The following is a 22,059-nucleotide window of genomic DNA, read 5'->3' as shown; positions in this document are numbered from 1 at the left end:
TTCAGCATGGGTGGCCCCAGTTGGAGAAAAAAAAGCCTCTAAATCACACTTGCCCGCAGAACCAAGTGATATCTCACAGAAAATTAGATGCATAAAAATAAAATCTACTTCTAGTTTCCTTTCTGTTGTATCTCTTTGGAGTGGTTGTAATGCGGTCGTCAACCATTTTGTTGAGGTAACGACATAAAGTTGTGAAATTAGCCCGGCCTTGTAAAGGCTGGTGTAGTTTTATCCTGGAAAACATTAACAGTCTGGGGCAATTACCTCTCAATGGCTGCCTTCTGCAAAATGTGTGTTAAGAACGTGTCTTTGTGTGTGTGGCACAGAGAGCAACAATGAGGATGGTGTTCGTGTTGTTGCACATAAGTCGTGTCTGAGTGTATGCAAACTTTGCCAATCTGGGTGTGTGTATGTGTGTGTGTTTGTGTTTGTGTGGTTGTGTGTGTGTGTGTGTGTGTGTGTGTGTTAGAGAGAGAAATAGTATTTTGTAGACCATGTGATAGCAATATGTGCTGATTGTGCTCTCCTGGGCCCTGCCCTCCACCCTAGGTTGTTTCTCTAACACACACACACACACACACACACACACACACACACACACACACACACACACACACACACACACACACACACACACACACACACACTCTGTCCTTGACCCCTCTCTCTCTCTCTCTCTCTCTCTCTCTCTCTCTCTCTCTCTCTCTCTCTCTCTCTCTCTCTCTCTCTCTCTCTTTCTCCGCATTCTTGCTGTCTCTCTTCTTTTATTGTTCAATTTTCCCTTCTTTCTTTGTTTGGATTGTGCTCTTCTCCTCATCTTCATCTCTCCGCTTCTCTTGTTCTATTCACCCTTATTTCGCCTCTTTTCTATTCTCCTCATCCTCATTCTTTCACCTTGATTTCTTAAATGTTCTCTTTTAGTCATCGTCTCTTTGATCTTCATTTCCTTCTCTTCCATGTTTCCTATTTTCTGCTCTCCACTCTGTCTTAGACCTCTCCATCCTCCCTGTTTGCCATTCATCCCACAGTTATCTTCTTCTCTGTCCTTCCTGCCTTCCATCCATTCCTCAGTGCCCTACCTTCATTCCTGCCATTGCTGTCCTTTCCCTTCTTCATCTATCTCCCCTTCCTCCTCCCTCCCATCGCCACCCCAGCCCACGCCCCCCTCTCCATTAGCAGATTAGATTTAGTCCCATAATGCTGCTGGGCACCATGATTTTACCGGCTCTCATTACTCCTAAATCATCTTTTCCTTCTCTCTCTCCCCCATGTCCCCACTATAATATGCAAACACACGCTCCTGCACGCACATGCACACACACACGCCATATGCCATGTGCCAAGGCCTGCGCACCGCAACACACTTGAATTAGCAGCAGTGCCTGTGATTTGTGATGTAGTGTGATTAGGTGGGAGGGGAGAATTTGGTTCAATTTCTGTCCGTCCGCATCCATCCTTTATTCCTCTCCATATATTCCCCCCGGGGTATGAATGATTTTCATTTCAACGTTTGAGTCGGACTACATTCACTCACCATGCTGTTATATGAGGTGTTTTGGAGCAGAATATTCTGGAATGAAGTAAGAAATATTTGGAAGACAGGTTTCTTTTTTTCCCCTTATGTGCAGCTGATTGGAGAGAAAGACAGGTGTTAAAGAGTTGAAAAGACAAATAGGCAGAGACGGAGGAGAAAAAACTAAACAGAGTCAGTTATAGTTATGCATGCGAGTGAGCAAGCGAGCAGCCATTAGTTCAGAGTGTTCATCATTCCCGTTGTGTCAGCGTCTTATCGTTTATTATGGCAGCGGGTGAGTTAGCTGTACTTTTACCCTCTGTGACAAAACTGCTGATCACCATGTCCATTTTAATCATGCCATGACAGCTTCAAGCACATTTACAACATTCATCTACATGCTGCACTGAATGCACCATATAAATAAACACCATCCTGTACCAAGATAATACACAGCCTCTTAGCATTTTAAGGCATATTGGCTCAGAATTTTTTTTAAAAGCAATGCTATTTGGAAAACGGAACAAATTTTGGATGGAGAGCAGAAAAATGGAACGAACATTTTCAAAATAACTCGATCATTATTATTCTGATCATACAGTGGTTCGAGTTTCACAAGGAAACATTAGGGCTGGTATCAGTGCCAATACCAGTACCCCTAAGGTGATACCGAAACTGACAGAGTGCTTCATTTGATACTCTTTTTTATGCCACCCTGTCCAAATTATTATTACAAAAATAGATTTTGTGTTCAAATTATTAGAATATTTAAAAATAACTGTACAAAACCTGTACAAATCTGTCAAATACTGAAACCCAGCCCTGTCTATCACATTTATGCATTTAATATTTTCAGGAACCAAAAGTGTCATAAAAGTCAACTATACATCTGTTTTTTTCCACTTGGGTCTTAATCTAAAGATATCAATCTTTGGTGAATGTTAAAAGGGTCAGAATAATTTCCCCTTATGTGTCTATAAATTTCCTACCATTTTCTAGGAAACTGTATTTACCGCAATATGAACAGTGCTGATTACCAAAGAAAAAAAAAAAAACTCAATAGTGACTGATTTACCTTTTCCCTTCTGTTTTTTAACCCTGATTTGACCAGGCAAATTAAGAAAGAAATCCATTTCCTGCACCTGCCTTTTCTACTAACAGAGCAGAGAAAGCCTGCTGGAGAGGAAGATTAACGCAGAATCTGGATCCACTCAATCTAATCTCTCAGCCTTAATGGGCACTGCTGCTTTTCAGACACACCCTGCGAAACACACACACACACACACACACACACACACACACACACACACACACACACACACACACACACACACACACACAACCATGTAAGTGGATATGGTTGTAGCAGGATAACATTTATTCGACCAGTACACAAACACTCAAGTTTTCTTACAGTTAGACCCTGACAGTCTCAACAAGGATATGGATACAGTCGAAGGCTTACACACAAACATTTATAAACACACACTCATAGATCCCTCTCTTCCAGTTAGCCCTGACATTAGCCACTCTGTTTCTAACTGGATCATGGAGCTTACTAAAGAGATTAGGGCCTAGAGACAGCATAGCAACCATACACACACACACACACACACACACACACGCAAGCACATACACGCACACACAAACACACACACACACACACACACACACACACACACACACACACACACACACACACACACACAAAAGTGTTTCCCTTTCCTCGTTGTCTCTTTTAGTCCTTTCTCTCCCTCCATCTCCCCAACTTTCTCTCTCTCTCTCTCTCTCTCTCTCTCTCTCTCTCTCTCTCTCTCTCTCTCTCTCTCTCTCTCTCTCTCTCTCTCTCTCTCTCTCTCTCTCTCTCTCTCTCTCTCTCTCTGTCTCTCTCACACTCAACCAGACAGACCCTCAGGCTAAGAAGGCAGCAGCCAGTAGCCATTGTGGAAGACAGTCTGTCAGAGGAATTAGCCCAACCACTGCATGGGAAGGGAGGATGACAGTCTGCTCTGTTAGCCATCACAATCACTTAATTTCACCAAGTACACTCAGACAGATAAAGCCATTGTAGAAAACCCTCCTTTTCTTTCTCTGCCTTTGCTTCACTACTGAGTTACAAAATACCAAGGAATATTGTCAGAAAATTTCAATTTAAAAGTGCATTTCATCAACCCATCAGAGGGTTTTAACTTTAAGAATTTTCAAGTGTGCTTAAAATACGCATCACACGAGAATCAAGCCATTTTAGGCCTGATACCCTACACTTTGGTGGTTTTAAATATTGTTTTACAACATATTCCTGTTGTGTGACATATGTTTTATGTGTCTATTACCTCAGCCGAATTGCAGCCCGTTATTGACTTTGAATCTTGCTAGCAGGACATAATATACTTGCCAACTGTGATGATTGTGATGATTAGTACTCACCTCCAGCTTGCGCTGTAACATGTGCAGTCCATGTTCACACCATGTCCATTACTTCATTCATATTTGTATCTTTTACCTTTGTCAATTTTCTGTACAAGTAGAACAAAAACAGAACTGTCAACTACTTTTCATCCATTTACACCAGTCAACTCTGAGGAGTGAGTGGACTCTCTGGACTGGACCCAGGCAACGAAAAACGTTTGTTTACTCTAAAGTCACGTTTGGTCGTGTGAGGTTTGTGGTTTTGAGCGTGTGGAATGGAATGGCACTAACCAAATGGAATCTGCTGGTGTGCTGTGTTCTGTTTTGGCCCAATCTTTGCTCTCCACACACTATAGGGATCATTTTAATACTGGAGCACCATTGTAGTGCTAATTCTAGTACTGAGAAAATTAGTAAAATTGAGATATTTAGTATCAGGCAGTTTTCAGATCAGGTCTCAGACATCCCTATGTTACATAATGAGATTTTGGCCCAAAGTAATTCAAGAAACTTTCTTTGCGCACAAGAGACTTTGTCAACCTTTACAGGGGAACCCATCATGTCATCTTCAGCACATGGTAGACTTGACTCCCCGAACTCCCCTAACTCTTGCTTGGCTCAGACTCACATTTGACCACATTTCACCCTCCATTGTATTCTTCTCTCAGCATCCTGAAAGGCTTTGCAGCTTTTTGATAAACACAGAGACAACAAAGGCCTTGTGTGTTTCTTTTTCCTCACTTCACTCTCTTCATACACACACACACACACACACACACACACAAACACACACCTTCTCATTTCATCTCTTGCACACCCTATCTCTGCTTGAGACACCTGTGTTGTTCCTGTGCTAAACATTAATTGGCCCACCAGTAGAATGGCCTGCAGTAACCTTGACAACGCTGACCTGCTGAAAGACGGATCAGAACTTGCCTGAGAGACATGCCTTATCTATACACACACACCCTTTGACACACACACACACACACACACACACAACCTCAATGACACGCTTTGTACAGACTAGAACATAGTGTTTAGTATGGATGCCCCAAAACACACATATAAAGTAATGCATAGTCATTGCTATGCATGCATGTTCATGAAGCACTCCCTGTCTGCAGCACGCACACACACACACTTCCAGCAGTCCCCTTCTTCTGTCCAATCTGCTAATTTGCGGTGTATTATTTATGAGTGCTGAGGTGCTCCCCAGATGCTTATAAAGGCAAAACGCCACAGTCAGCTTCTTTCTTGACTTCTCTTCCTCTCCTTTACACTCCATACTTCCATCATCTCCCCTTTCATCGCTTTAGTCTTTACTCAAATGTACCTTTCTCTTTATTCTTTCCCCTTTCCCCCTACGCATTGGCTACCTATCCATCTTCTCTGCTTCCTTCGATGTTTCCTTCCATCCTTCCCTGTATTGTCCTCTCCCCTGTTACTTCTTTCACTCGCCACCCCTTTTTCCTTCGAACACCTGCTGACTTCATACCTTCTCCTCATTTCTTCACCTTGTCTCCTGTTGACCCTTGTCCTTCTTGTTATCCTTTCCTCGTGCATCCTTCTATTCATCTCTCTAACAACCTGTTATGTCCATCTCTCTCTTTCCATGACGACTAATTCAGCCCTTCAGTAAAGAGTCAAACAGGGGTTGTTGGGTTCATCCTCACTTTAATGGCATGCGCAGCAACAGTCTTCTGTTCCTACATCAACCTTTTATTAATGCATTTCACCATTTAATTTGACCAGCCATTTACCAGGAAAACGATTTCATCACTTAGCCTACAACAGGATTTAACCCTGCTGAAATGATGCGCATTTCATTTGTTAATTCTTCTTTTCTTTTCCCCCTTTTTTTACTTAAAAAATCCCTTAATCCAATGTGTTTTTATTTATTTCAACAGTTGGTATAGCTTGTTGATAAGCAAGGATTGGCATATCAAATCACAGGTTTGGGACGACTGTCTGTGAACTGAAGGGCTCTCAAATAGACTTATGTTGGTTAAACAATTTCCCAAAGAATAAATCCATTTAGTTAAGGAGCTTTGGCTTTCTAAGAATGAGAATCTCCAGCTTAAATCCTCCATCACAAGTAATGCTTCAAATCCATTTCTCACTGAGGAGCGTTCATTTTGCATGTGATAATCCATTACAAGTTTATCTTTTTGACGCACATGTATTGCATTGAAATTTAGGTGTCAATTATGCGTGCATAAGCTCAATCAAATGACTGTAAGGATTTACGAAAAAGTAAAAATTGAATATGAGGATCAAGATGCAATTAAATTATAATCTGAAATAATTGATCATAATCATGCAGCATACTTGACTTGTTTTGTGCCTCTCCATTTCACCTCCAATAAAATTAAGAATGGCTTGTCATTTTGGCAAGTTTAAGAGATTTTTGCAGGTCAAGATGCAACATATACTGTATGTTTTGGTACCAAAGGGTTGAAGAGAAGTCTTCTAAACTCCGTACTCACCTTCACTTGTTATCAATTTGGTTTGGTATTATTGTCAAGTTTTGTAGCTGTAGCTGACATTACATCGTCTTGATGCTAACATAGTAGATAATATACCCCTGTTCTATTGGTAAAACATTTGATTTTCATGCAATTGGTCTTTGAGAATCGTTTTACAATCACATCACAGTTCTCTGAACCGGAATTTGAATCGAATCGCGAGGTGTCTAGAAATTCCCACCCCGATCTGTGACTATAACATTTATCTCAGTACTTGTAAAGCACGCTAAGCATCCTCACAGTTAGATTTAGTTTTATAGGGCTTGTTGAAATTGATAGTGATCAAATTGTGGTTTGGTCAAGCTTGCTAAGCATGAACAGTTTGCAGTTTGAAATTGCTCTCTGTCTTAGATGTGAGATACTAAAGCTGTTCCAAAAGAGAGACAGGGGAATATCTATCATATGTCTGTCTCCAATCTATCTATCCACCAATCCCTCCATATATCACACCATAGTATGCTTCTCTTTTCTCTGCTTCCTGTTAATCCACCCTCCCCTTATTCCATCTATCTCTTCTCTCTGCATCCATTCTAATGTCGTCTCTTCATCCATTGCTACTGAAGTTTTATTAGCACCATAAATGTCCCTAAGAGCCTGCAATATCGCTTAGCTAAAGCACTAGAAGAAAAGGAAGGACTAACAAGAAAAAAAAGGAAAGAGTAGTAATATCGCTTAGTCCTGTGGATGACAATTCAAATCAGAAAATATATTAAAACAAAATGGCGTCAGGGACATTAAATTGAATTAGCCAATTACAAATGACCATGTGTGCGCCCCGCTGCCTTAACCTCTCCAACATTTTTTTTCTTCCAATAGTAACTCATCTAAATTTGTTGGACGTCTTTTGGGCGTGGGGCCAGAAAAGCTTTTATATCCATAAAGGCCTATGGATCACAGAGAATTGCATTAAGCTGTCCAATTTAATTACAGTATCGACAAAACATAATAGATACTTACAGCCTTACAGAGAGCGATGGGTAGAGGAGGGGAAAGAGCAGGGGAGAGAGAGGGAGAGAAACCAAAAGTGCAGACAATGTCCATTTATAATGCTGATGCAGTGTATGTATCAAAGGAGGCGTTCGACAAATGCGTGCATGTGTGTGTCTATGTAGGTGTGTGTTGGTGGGTGGCTCTAATGAAGGATTTGCATGGGCCCATGAGAGCTTTTGAGAACGCTTAGTTTGATTTAGATGCTACTGCTCCCCGATGGCTGTTTCACTTGCAAACACACACAGACACGCAGCAGTCTACTGTCTACACCCGCACACAACCTAGCGCAATGTCACTTGAATGCACATACCTTTCCACGCACACACACTGATAAAGCTCCACAAACACATTTAGTTATGTCAGTATAATTGAACGAGTTAGAAGAGTGGCTGTCTCGTCCCGTTCCAGCCAGCCCGAGCTGTCATCCTCCCGTCCACCATGATCAATAGAGGGGGGCAATATTTTTATTCATAAAGCGCCCACTTAATTAAATCACAGGGAGTGGAGCAAAGAGGGGTTTGAATAGAGAAGGAGGATGGATGAGGCGGGGGTTACAAGACGAAGCAAGGGCACCGGGTCAAAAGACTGATGAAGAATTACAAAGACTGAAAAGAGAATGCCAACAGGAGAAATATGGAAGGAAGACCATTCTGTGTGACCTCCATTATGCTATGGTACACCAGAATACAGAGGACAAACTTGAAGGCAGTGTGTCTGATAGGAAGTACTTCTAGCAGCAAAATTTTCGATAAAAAAAAGAAATACATTTATTCTGTTATGTAAAGGGCAAGCTTCCAGAGAACACATGCGGTTTGGAAGAAACACATACACATAAAACTATAGTATTAAGGAAAATCAAACAAGAACTAAAGGCAAAAAACGTGAAGATAGAATGCTCTTGAGTCTAAAGACCATCATCAATTTTGAGCCCAAATCAATAACAAAATTTGGCAATAAAAAATGATTTTAAGCTATAAAAAGCCAGTCCCACGCTGCAGCCCTACTGTCTGCAGTGCGCTGCCAGCATGTTGGATAATATATCCCCCCAGTTTGTTGGCACAAGTCAGAATCACTCAAGGAGAGTAACTCTGCAGCCAAGACTAGAAGGCCGTGGTTGTAATGGGAAGGTTCCAGTTTTGAATGCATGGAGCTATATGTATGTGGCAGTGCCAAAATGCAGCATTTATAGTCCGTAAGTTTTCCCAGGGTAAATGAAGGTTAGAATAGAAAAGTTGCTCTTAGTTCCTTTTCAACCTTCCTAAAAAACGAATTGCAACAGACCTCCCTGTTTGCTGTTACGCACACATATACCGATAGGGTCTAAATAAATATAAATATAAATATATATACGGGATATATATGTATATTGGATATATATATATATATATATATATATATATATATATATATATATATATGTTGTATGTTGTATGTTTTTACACAGATTCTATTTTCAGATTCTGCATAGGAATGTATAACTTGTAGGCAACCCACTCGGGCTAGTAGTCTGGTAAAAATCCATCCATCCATCAATGTACAGTATGCAATGTGACAGAAAGTGAGGGAAAATAACAATCATCAAACATTCCTATGTATTTAGTGTGACTTAAGGATAACTACACCCATTTTCAAAATTTATATAAGTTATTCCCATGGTCTAAACCAGGGGAGACCAAGGCTGCTCCCGGAGAGCTACTGCCTTGCATGTTTTAGGTTTCTCCCGGCTTGAACACAGCTGATTCTAATGATAATCAAACCCTTGACAAACTTCAGCGGCTTGATAACGAGCACATCATTAGCATCAGATGGTGTAAATAGTCTAAAAATATCAGTAAACATGGACAAGTCTTTCCAAAAAATCAAATGCTAAAACTCAAATTTGTGATGTTCTTAAGTATAAAGTCTGATCTGCTCCATATATACTGAATTGTGAAAGATTATAGTTGACACCGAGAGCACTGAGGGGATGTTCTGAGTATATGGGCTCATTCGTTGTGTCAGAACTGACAACACTACAACAGAATAAAGCTCATTTAGGTGTGATCAAGAAAACAAAATCAATCTCCCATGTGTTGTCTATGAAGCAGCTCTAGACTCTATACTTTATGACATCACAGGTTTGAGACATCTCTGGTTTCTGCCTTTGAGAGAGCAGCTCATGTTTATACATGAAGAGCTCTTTTCCAAAACGAGATAAAAGCCAAATTTTAAAAAAATGTGTTTGTCATGCCACTTTGCTGTATACAGAACCTATTCACTGCTTCATCAATGCTTCATGGCAAATCGCTATATTTCCTTGTTTAAAATGGTCCGCAAGATGCAGTTCCTTTCCAAACCGCGACCAGCGCCAAACCTATTTTTGGCCTAAATGCGATACGTCCTCTTGACCAATCAGAGTTCAGGGAGCGTTCTATGCGATCCAACATGGCGCTGTCTGAAGCAGGAGAGTTTTTTGTCAGTCCGTTCAACAAGTTCAGACTGAGCCATAAACCACTTTGACAAGATAAATTGAATATTAAGCAAATGTGTGGGTCTAGGTAAAAAATGGAATTTTCCTGAAAACTATTAAAATGGATTTATAACGTTTTGGAAAAGAGCTCCTCACATATTGACTGAACTTTTTCAGGTCATGGGAATAACATACTTTGATTCTAAATTTAGATGGTGTTCCCTTTAAAGTCAGTACTTAACAGTAAGTCAAAATACTACAGTATAAAGGACCCTTAAATGGTTCCAAAGGATACCACGGGATATTTAAATTACTATTACAGTACAGGCTGTAAGCACTTGTAATACCTGCTGCATGACTTTGGTCTTATCCTACAATAGATTGCCTTAAAAAACAAGGGGAATATGAGCTACCCAGCAGTCAATATTTATTACTCTCTTTATGGAACAATATTAAATGCAGTTACAGCCCCCAAGGGAGAGAAAGAGAGACAGATGGAGAGATAGAAAGAGAGATAGAGAGGGGTGGAAAAAGAAGGTGAGAAAAGATGAAGAAGAGAGTCAGGAAGAAGAAGTGAGAGGCTTCAGCTAACCATTGAAGGTCTCTCAGGTTTCAGAAAAGAAATTGTGCCACCTCTGACTCCCTACTCTATCCCTTTTCTTCCTCTCCCTCAATTTTCCTCCTGTTGCTCTCCTCTCTCTTTTTCATCTCTCCCCTGGAGTCCAGCCAAGGGTCATCTCTCTTTCTTTCTTCCACTAAAGTCACTCTTCGCACACAACGATGCGTTCTTTGTGGCTCATACACTCTCACTTGCCCGCTGTTTCTTTCACGCAGAGACACACACATTCTAGCTGACACATGGGCGCACACCTGCGCTCCCCTCCTTGTGATCTCTGTCTAACTGAGACCTCCTGTGATGCCGTGTGACACAAAGTCATATGAAATCAAACAGGACTGTTTCCACTCCCTCGTTCACAGGTTAATGGTTAAGAGTGGCCCTAGCTCATATCTGGATGAGCCTGAGGGTGGATCCATCTAATAACTGGGGTCTACTGTTTCACAAAAAAAAATGTAGGGTGACATAGCCTGGGAGAAAAGTTCATTTGGTCCGTGTGTGTGAGATTGAAAGAGAAAAAGAATGAGATGTGTGTGCATGTGTTTCTTGTTTTTATATCTGCATGTGTTCTGCCTAGGGTGCGCGTGTGTTTGCATTCACAATGAGTGTCTAAAGGGTTAACACCAGTAACCAAACAGGCGCAATGTGGTCTGTTTAGCATTTTGTGTGTGTGTGTGTGTGTGTGTGTGTGTGTGTGTGTGTCTGTGTGTGTGTGTGTGTGTGTGTGTGTGTGTGTGTGTGTGTGTGTGTGTGTGTGTGTGTGTGTGTGTGTGTGTGTGTGTGTGTGTGTGTGTGTGTGTGTGTGTGTGTGTGTGTGTGTGTGTGTGTGTGTCTGTGTCTGTGTGTCTGTGTGTGTGTGTGTGTGTCAAAGGGTTAACAGTAATATCCGAAGTGGCAAAAAGTGACCTGGGGAGTGTTATTATTCTCCTCACATGAATAATGGAACTTAATATGGAGGAGGTAATCGCCGGGAGCACACACACACAAACACACCCTCACACACCAACATGACTACCACCACTCCCCAACTTGAAGAGGATCTTGCTCTTGTCTTCAATTCCTCCAGACTTCTAGGGGCCACAGAGAATCAGCATGCCCAAAGAGGAGAGGCCTTGACTGGGGAAACATTAACCGAGGGTGGGGGGGGGGGGGGGGGGGGGGGGGTCTGTGTGGTGAAAGGGGGAAGGTCTGGAAGACATTTGGTCAAAATTCAATCAATCATACAGTACTTAGGAAGCCATAGCAAACATGGAATGGATAATGGAAGACTATTTTGTGCTGGCATTTGTTCTTTCTTCCTCTTCTTCCTCTTCTTCTTTGTCGCCATCTTCTTCTTGTAACCATGACTACTAAATGTAGCTTACTTAAACTTTTGTGAACTTTTGCGTTGTTTGTCTTGTCTCCATCCAGTTTTTGAGATCCTTGAATTCCTCAGATGTTATGCAGTTGTTTTCTTAATCAGTATCACCATAATTTACAGAATTTGTCATCCTAATAGAGCTGATGTATAATTTAAACAGCCATCCGTCTCTTTAATAGAATTTTTAGGAGATTAATTGCCCGCTCCCTCAAACTGCTGTGGCAATAGAGGAGGACTAAAACGGCAAAATTCAATAATTGAAATGTGGAAGCAGATTGCAAGACACTGGTACACAAACCGTCCAGCCATTATGAGTTGTGTGTGTGTGTGTGTGTGTGTGTGTGTGTGTGTGTGTGTGTGTGTGTGTGTGTGTGTGTGTGTGTGTGTGTGTGTGTGTGTGTGTGTGTGTGTGTGTGTGTGTGTGTGTGTGTGTGTCTGTGTGTGTGTGTGAGTGAGTGATTGTGTGTGGCTAGTGAATCAGTGAGTGTCCTTTTCAAGGAGCATAGGCCAATCTCCTGTTGATGATAGCATTGGCTCTACTCAAAGGTCAGTGGGTATGACTCATAGAGAGATTGGAGGATGATAACTGTTGACATGAAAACATAACGTAGCTCGGGATGTTGAATGTTTCCAGACACGAACAATACATTTTGATTTTCTTAACTATTTTAAAATCTGCCAGTACAAAGGCTCTGAGTCTTACAACAGAAATACATGGGGAATGGACATGCAGTGCATGTAGGCGGGGTACAGTGGGATTGACATTACCTCCGTCAGTAGTGTGTGGCTGCTGCCAGCTTCACTGTGTGCCACTGAGTTTTAATGCAGTTGGTTATGCCAGGTTTGGAAGCTGTGATGCCTCACATTGCCCGCTGGTACAATGAGGTATGTATATCAATGTTTTTTTTAAGCAGGTTGTATCTGTTTTTTACTCAGTTCTATAGTTTTTACCTGTTGGAGGGTCATATTGCCGCACCCAGAGAGAGAAAATAGATGAACTCTTCTTCTCAATCAGTTTGTTTCCTGCCAAAGTGTAAATAGTTTTGGTTCTGTCACAGGACAATGACATAAAAAAAAATTTATATATAATCTCTCTTTTTTTTTGTTATGTCTCTTTTTTATGTTTTGGTCCTTTCACAGGACAAATTTCTGTAGTCTTGGTTTTGTCTGTGCATCCATCAGGTTCTAACAACGTTTGATCAAAATGCGTAGACCGATTGATTGCTTTTGTTGCCAAGCCACTAGGGCTGCTACGATTAGTTGTCATAATCAAGGATGTCATTGTTGAAAATATGTCAACGTCAATGTTTTGAACCAATACATCATATTTTTCTTTTACTTAAATGCATATTGACAGGTTAAGTGAACATAACATTGGTACCGGTTAGGAGGCCTGGACAACAGACTCGGCAGTGAACAAGAGTATGGATGGATTGTTTTGGAAGAAATTAATAAATAAATAAAAGTAAAATAGTAAAATAAATAAATATATATAATTCAATTAGTGCTCTGCGGTGGATCTATAGATTGGTATGGTAGAAAGAGTTAGGTTTGGTTAACACAGTTAAATCTACTGTTTTGCGTTTTAATGTCTTATGCCACATGTCATAATATGACAGTTTGCCAAACAAAATTTACTTGAATGAAATACTTTAGTTTTGTAGTAAAATTAATCGTTTCTATTTAATCGATAAAATAGTGGATAGATTCATTGATAGAAAAATAGTCGTTAGTGGCAGCAGGCCACTGTCAGTCAAATCTGTTGAAGCAAATTTGTTTGTTGATCTGATGCTAGGATTTTTATAGTTTCATCTGTTCAAAGATGGTGTGAAGTGACTTCCAGGAGATATCATTTTTGTATTTCTATTTCTCCATTTTTGTGTCTGCTTGAGATGAATGTGGTGAAAAAGATCAAGTCATGGTTACTAAGTTCAGCCTTTTTGGACCAAGCTGATAAGACCTGTTTAACAGTAAGTCTTGCCTAGTACAGCTTTAAACAATTACTACAAACACAGTGATACATATTTTATCTAACAATAAACACCTTTTAGGGTTAGCAAACATTCCTCTTCTCATTAACTCTCTGAATAATGTCTCAAGTCTAGTTTCCAATAGAATGTTGATGGGGTGTTCATCTTTTGTTTACACCTTCCAAAATGTCATCCAAAACATCTCCATAACCCTTAAAACCAATCACACAAATGGACAACCAGTAACCACTCGTATGATAAAAACTGAATGCAAGCCTTGTGACATTACATGAGTTTTATTAATGGCGACCAAAACTGTGGACTCCTGGAGCTGGTGTCAATCGCTCAAGTGGAGTCATAAAGGCAGACAGAGAGACACACAGTCTCATAATGGTTTTTATTTGACTTGGATGGCTTTCCTTCTGTTAGAAGCAATAACAAATAAATATCATGTTGGGTAAACAAAACAATAAAAGATTTATTAGCCATGGAACTCCTCCTGATATATAACTTTTTAATGTTTTTTCTTTCTATCTTGTTCTCGTTCTCCTGCTTGCTTTCTCTCTTATTTTTTTTGGAAGTCATTCTCCAGTCTGTTTGTCAGCCGTCCACATAGTGCAGGGCGGGATAAAAGAGATACAAATCATTCAGATTAACAGGATAGATTCATGACTATAGTTGGATAGTTATAGATAGTCTGAGAGAATAGATAGAGTAACTAGGAAACAGATAGAAAACAAAGATGTTATCACACTTCAGCTCCTTTCTCTGTCAACGTCCTCAAGGGAGAAAAAAAAATGAACTCTCCTTTCAGAAAAATCCCATATCTACCCAAAAAAGTGCCAAAACTTTCAAAACAAAAAGTGTAAACACCAGGAAATATTTCCCGGCTGTGGTGCACATTCAAATATCAAAATAACATTCCTGTCCATCAAATGTTTGCATTTTTTTGTGCTCCTTCGTTGCCGCAATCGTTGAGCAAAATTGCACATAAAAACACATATTTATACAATGCCAGGCACATACTTTTCTCATCAAAGCCTTAGGAGAAGAAAAAAACTACGGGGAACGCTCATCTCTTGTCAAACAAAAGGAATGAGCCAGAAAGCACAGGGCTGAAAGTGAAATGTCCAAAACGATGAAACCTTGTTAGTTTGAGGAAATGAGTTTTCTGTTTTCCGAGCACGGCTCGCCAATTAACATTCACGGCTCTAATAAAAGTTGATTGGCTCTGGAATAATGCACAACCAATTTTCCTTCTATACTTGGATGCGTGCGTGACTGTAAATTAGGCGGCGTAAGCATATGTGAGGGTTTATGTAAGTGTGGCTGCAAGTGTGAGTATGTTTATTCCAAGGTACGCTGTATGTGTGTGGGCCCGTTAGTGCGATTGTGTCTTTGAAAATGGACCAATGAGAGGCTGTGTTTCTTAACTACGTGACAGGAAAATGTTATGAATATGGTCGGTACATAATTACCTTTCTCCACAGAGAGGTTGGCTGATTTCCATGCTGTGTGTGTGTGTGTGTGTGTGTGTGTGTGCGCGCGCGCCTATGTCGAGGTCAAACAGAAAAGTCCAGGCGGAGGTCTGTTGTGATTATCCCAGTGTGTGTGAGTATAGCGTGCAAAATTATGTATTTGTGTTTGTACACGTGTGTTCAGTATGTGTGTGTGTGTGTGTGTTTATAGTCAACTCAGGCCTGATTGGCAGGAATATAGGCTGATTAGCTTGTCTGATATTTCATACCTCTCTAATTACATTGTGTTTTGTGAACCTGGCTGGCCTGCCAGGACTCTCCTCCAACAAACAACACTAATAGAGTTAAGGCCAGGCTGTTGTGTCATGTCAGAAATCGTTTGGCTCATATAGGAATTCATTAAGGATGAAGAAAAAACAGGAAAAACCCACGTATGTATGCGCTGCCATGATCAGTGTACGGGTTAAAGAGAGAGAGGTAAAACCTGAGAGGAGGGAAAAAATATGTTGCTCGATGGTGGTATTAAGTGTGTGCATGTGTGTGTTCACGAGTTCCATTTTTCGCTGCGCTGTTGGAGGTCTCAATTTAGAAGAAAAAATAAACTTTTACATTGAAAACACACACATTCAACACACACACACACACACACTGGCCTTTAATCTCTCTTTCTCTTTTCACGTTCTTTCCTGGCCAATGCCTCTAGATTAATCACACACACACACACACACACACACACACACACACACACACACACACACACACACACACACACACACACACATATGCGCGCACACACTTCAAGGCAGTAGATGGACTCCTGCCAGCAGTATTTCTGATAGTTCCTTTTGTCTTTGAAGCTCTTTGGACCAAATTGTTCCACTGATCATAAATGTCATATCATCCTCTTTCTCCCTCTCCCTCCATCTCTTTCTCCTTCTGTGGCTTTGTACTGTAATTGGCTTTGTGTGTGTGTTGTGTGTGTGTTAGGGTGTGTATGTGTGTGGCATAGATCAAATAATTGTGGTTTTGTTTATCATTTGACTCCATATGTCTTTGAGTGTTTGGTATACCAATCCCTCTATCTCTCTCTCTCTCCAGAGACCTCAGCGAGAACCAGATCCAGGCAGTTCCGAGGAAAGCTTTCAGAGGAATCACAAGTGTCAAGAACCTGTAAGAACAATTACTCCCTTCCTTTGCTTTTCCTCTTTCCTTTTATTTCTCTCGACTCATCCACTGGTCTACCCTTTTTGTTCTCTGTGTCAATGAGACAAAAAGTTGAGCCCAACTGCTGCTGCGATTTATTTAAATGTTTACTTTTTAACCCCTTCCACCTCACTGACCAACTGGTGGCTCAGTTAACACAAACTCATCCTGTAGGTTTATTTGAACTTCTAATAGAGATCCCAAACTTTTCAGACATACCAAATATGTCAGGCTGAATTTTGAGGAAATGTGTATAATATGATGCCTTAAATCTCTCCATTTAATGGAACGTTGCAGCAATAACAGACACATAAGCTGCTGTGGACGGGGACAAATGTACTGTAGTCACCTTGAAAAAAGACCCACCAAAAACACACTGACTACGGATAAGAACCTCATACAACGCCACTCAGAAATTGGATGAAACCAGTGTTATTTCTAGACATGACATCAAATCTTATTTCTGAATCACAAATCTGGTTTAGATTAGTTCCACATGATGTCTGTTATTTCCATCTATCTTCCCTACACCTCCTCACTCTATTTAGCCTTCTGCTTCTCATCACTGCTCCATTTACTCTTCCCTGTTGCTCCTCACACCTCCTTCTCTACATTTTATGCACCTCCCCCATACATTATTCCTGCTTTTCTTTTCTTCTTCTTCTTTTCCTTCTTCTTCCTCTTCTTCTCCTCTGTCCTCTCTTTCCAGAGAGGTTTTATCCTCACATCAAGCACTCAATATCCCCTGTCATTTATTCATGATGTCCTAATCACCAATAGTGTGATCAATACACTGCCTAATCAATGCTTCTGATCGATAATGGCTGATCAATCTGGCCTGATAGGATAGAAAACAACTAGACAAACTCTTGGGGATAAACAATGTCCTTAAAGTGAGAGAGTTTGATATAGAATAGAATATAATTTTGCTGCATGGAACAAAAAAGCTGATTGATGCTGAAAAAAATGTAGATTTGCTCAATATATCTCTCTGTTTAAATTAAAGTTTGCTGTTGTGCTTTATAAGTTATGACTGACATGGCAGAGGGAATAAGGGGAGAACGAGCTAGAAAAACAGAGCAGAGCATAATAACCACACGATGCAAAAAGATAATAACCCTTCTGGATGCTCCACAAGCCTTATTTCACCATTAGAGCTGTCGACTGACAGAAAACAAACACATAAACAATATGCTTTGGCGAAATTAGAGAGAAACACACAAATAGAGCCGGAGACAGAGAGTGAGATGATGATTTTGATCTTCATATACAGATCATATTTGAATGTTTTTAATCATATGTCATGTGTGGGAAGACTGCGAGTACACTGGGTAAATAGAATTGGATTTTTTTTTTAAAGTTCACAAACATTGATTTTAACTTGGAGTTAGAAAATAAATCATCACTGAAATCACAGATGGGTCATATTTCATTTCATGACAACTCTGTCTTATTTGTCCGCTGGACTATTTAATAAATCCTTATTTTTTTAATTAAATTACACCAGTGAAGACCATGTGATATGAGTGATAGCTCTAGGAGAGCTACATAATAAAAGTTGTCCTGACATTGTTTTCTTAGCTGGTAGATAAAATGTCAACAATTAACTCTGAACATCAACTTTAAGTCAACATCTGGGCAAACGTCATCTGCTGATGGTCATGTGCTTGGATAGATGACTGAGCCAGGTACGACTCAAAATATGTTGCTGAAAAAAACCTCAGACATCATCTGGCTGGGACGCAGGGGGCTGGAGCTGATTCCAGCTGATATTGGGTGTGAGACGGGGTACACCCTGAACAGGACGCCAGTCTATTGCAGGGCACACAGAGACAAACAGAGACAGACAACCATTCACACCCACATTCACACCTACGGGCGGTTTAGAGACATGAATTAACCTAACATGTGCATGTCTTTGGACTGTGGGAGGAAGCCGGAGAACCGGAGATAACCCATAAAAAACCCACAGAGACACGCAGAGATCATGCAAACTCCACACAGAAGGGGCAACAGAGCTACCCACCACACCACCATGCCGCCCTTTCATAGTTTTGTTATTTTCTTTGTACAGCTGACAAGTGCTGCTAATTGGCATCGTCTTTCCACCACCACACGTGTTATTTTGTATCCCCTTGTACATCAAACTGCTGTTTTCGCAACACAAAAGCAATGACCGCATGTAGATTTATTTCCAACAGAGAACTTGTGAGAGTTTCTGGGCCCGGGTTTGTGTTGGCACGGTCAGCTGAACATCCAACCCCAATACCAAAAACACTGCTTAGCTAAGCTCAGCGTTGATCACAGAGACAATTACAACAAGCACTTCAATTTATTTCCAGTACATCCATATAATCACCGTAATGTGAAATGTGAACTTGTGTGTCCTTGAATTGTCAAGATCTATGGGTTTCTGGCACTTTTTAGTTGGGCAATCTGTGAATTGATTAATATGCGTTTTGCTACAGATCGGTAATTCAGAGTAAGGAGACAGGCAAATGTGCTTTTCTGCTTAGTTTACCCTCCCAAGTGTAATGTAGGTCCAATATGGCCGCCAAGTCCACAGGAGATTATAACTCTTAAGTTAAATGGTCCTGCAAGTGCTTGTACTCTGTAGTGTGTGTGTGTGTGTGTGTGTGTGTGTGTGTGTGTGTGTGTGTGTGTGTGTGTGTGTGTGTGTGTGTGTGTGTGTGTGCATGTGTAAGTGAGCGAGTGTCAGCTCTCATGGCCAGGCTCCAAACCTCTGAGTTCAGGCTGGCCTCTGATCATCTGATCCACTCTCCCTTCTTACATCGGACACAATCCAAACTAAACGCTTTGCAACATCTCACCTCCTTGACCTTACACTCACTCAAGTATTTCATGGCTATTATTTATAAGTTTCGTGCCAGGAAACTGCAGAGCAAATCACATCTTAGCTGCAATGTTGCAGCACCTTGCATATCTTTAACGTGTATATACCCAGGGTTAGGTTTGCTGAGCATGCAAGCTCTTTATTGGTAATTCCCTGCATGACATTCATACATTAAGTAGTATAACCCCAGTATCTTATGATCCTCCCACTGAGCAGCTCCAGTGTACAGCAGGTGAAATTCAATGAGTTTCCAGACTGTGCACATTGGCTATATTCCACTCCCTTCCCTTTTTAATACCAGCCTCTCTCTTTCCAACACATTCTGACGAAGCAATAAAGTCATATCAATCAAGTTTGACGGTAAAATTGTCTCTTGCCCGTCAAAATGTTTTTCACTAAAGTGCTTTGACCTACAAAGTGAATCCTTTTACTATTTTTTTTTTGCCAAAACAAGAACTCAGGCACATAAAGATAATTTCTTACACCTGCTTTTTTTTGACATTTTACAACACCTCCATGTCCTCCTTATCCTCCTCTTCTCTGTTCTCCTCATCGTTCCATCTTCTTGACACTTCCGCTTTCATGCACCTTCTCATCCTCCTTTCTTTTCCTTCCATCTCAAATTATATCACTTCCCCTTTCCTCCTCCCATCTTCCATTGCTTCCTGTTCTCTCCCTTTATCCATCATCACATATTTGTCCTTCTACCTTCCTCTTTCGTCACCCCTTATTCTTTCCCTTGTTTCTCTTATCCATCATCTGCCTATCAATCTATTGTCTTCGCTTTTCCTCTTTTAATTCCTTTCGATTCTTTCCTCATTCCCTCTTCTTTTTATTCTTCTCTCCATCCATTCAGCCCTCATTTCTCACCATCCCTCCATTCCCCGCCCATCCCAGCCCCCTCCCATTAATTTTCTCTCACTTTTTCCTCACTATTTCCCTCTTTTTCCTTTTCCAGCCCCCACCATACCCCCCCCCCCCCCCATCCCTCCCTCCATCCCTCCCTCCATTAGACAAGGTGACTCCTGCAGTAAAAGGCTCCAACCCTCCATTACACCACAGAGTAAAAAAACCTTCATGACATTCTGTCCCTGGTGGACACAGCATTGATTTTCTCGTATGTCTCTCTCCCCCTCTCACTTTGTCTCTCCCCCCTTGCTCTCACTTTCTCCTCTGTCTCTCTCACTCACCCTCAATCTGTGTTTCTCAGAGGGTCTCTATCCCTCTCTCTTGGTTGTTCCCTTTCATGCTGCCTGGTGGCTAGAGCAGAGTATCCATTTATTGCACTTCTTACACACACACACACACACACACACACACACACACACACACACACACACACGCATACCTATGGACCCTTTCGACCATGCTATCAGATTGACTGCTTTGCTGAAACTGCCAAGAACCTGGCAAATACTATTACTGTAGTGTTCTGCTAACCTAAAGAGACAGGTATATGCCATACATCTGTGTGTAGGTGTTTGTGTGTCTACATGTGTGCTCTCCTATACATTGTGCTGACTGTTGGTCCTGTCATCCCCCAAAACTCAACCTGTCAGTCAAACTGCAAATGATGAAGGTAAATGTAGAGATAGAATGGGTAGAAAGCATTTTGCTGAAATTCCTGTAATACACTGTTTTTATGGTTTTATCTGCCGTACGTCATATTCTGGATCTGATCGCATCTAATCTTATCTAATCCAATTATCTCTAATCTAATCTTGTCTCCTCATGTCTCGTCTTGTCTTGTCTTGTCTTGTCTTGCCTTGCATGCCAGAAAAGTCATCATGTTAACCACGCCAGGGGATGTCCAACAACATAATTTCCTTGGCATCCAACACCTCTGCTTTCCTTGCTACTCCTGAGCCTATAATAAAGTGAGGATGCAGCAGGGGAAAGTGTCTGATTCCCTTTGAAAACTTAGCCATATATTCAACCTTTTTTTTTTAAAGTAATCTATGTTGTGTGTGTGATCACTGCTGGTAGGTTCTCTTTGCACACAGATATTGACAAATCCAGAATTAAGAGAGAAATTAAAAGTAGCTCCTAAACACCATCAAGCAAGCTCTCCGCCATAAAACTAAAAGAGGCATACATTTCAGTCAGTGGTGTGGACAGAGTGCTGAAGTTAAATGATTTCTAGTGTTTTACTCCTTTTTTGGTCCTCCAAACTCAAGCTGCTATACCCGTTGCAGTCTATGGATGTGTTGTGAAAACTATTAATTACAGCAGAAGAACTCTCGGTTAACCTTCGGGCCGTGTTCGCATGACCACAACCACTGGCTCTCTAGCTAACAAGATGCACGCTAATGATGTAAAACCTTTAAGTGAACTGGAGGGTTGAGGTTTGTGTCAGAAATATAAAGATGTGTTTAGAAAGTGTGCCGTCTAAAAGCGCCATTATTACAGCCAAGCAGTTAAAGCATGAGTGTAATTAACCATGTGAAGAATGTTCAACAATAACAGTTTCCCACTCGTGTGATTTTCCCAAGGACACTGGTGAGTTTATTAATGGATTAAAACAATCCAACAGCTCAAAAAAATGTTTCATGTGTTGCAAAGACATTGCTTAACTGACTGCTGTCACTATTCAGTTCAACCAAAATGTATTCATCCCTCAGGGTGTAATTTGAGGCAAGCTGGTTTGCAGCATAACAACATAAAATCAACAAACAATTAATTCCGCACA

At 40.9% G+C, this 22,059-nt stretch overlaps 1 protein-coding gene across 1 annotated transcript in view; it reads left to right on the top strand.

Annotated features, from left to right (window-relative positions):
* Positions 1–22,059, top strand: part of slit3 (slit homolog 3) — a 258,744-nt gene that overhangs the window by 123,364 nt on the left and 113,321 nt on the right. The window contains exon 5 of the mRNA XM_083915485.1: positions 16,412–16,483. Within this exon, the coding sequence (XP_083771611.1) occupies positions 16,412–16,483 (72 nt within the window). The remainder of the gene's footprint in view (positions 1–16,411; positions 16,484–22,059) is intronic.

This window comes from Echiichthys vipera (assembly GCF_963691815.1).
Source record: "Echiichthys vipera genome assembly, chromosome: 6".
NCBI classification, from domain to species: Eukaryota; Metazoa; Chordata; class Actinopteri; order Perciformes; family Trachinidae; genus Echiichthys; species Echiichthys vipera.
Note: the sequence above shows the minus strand (reverse complement) of the source record. Positions and strands in the feature narration are given on the sequence as shown.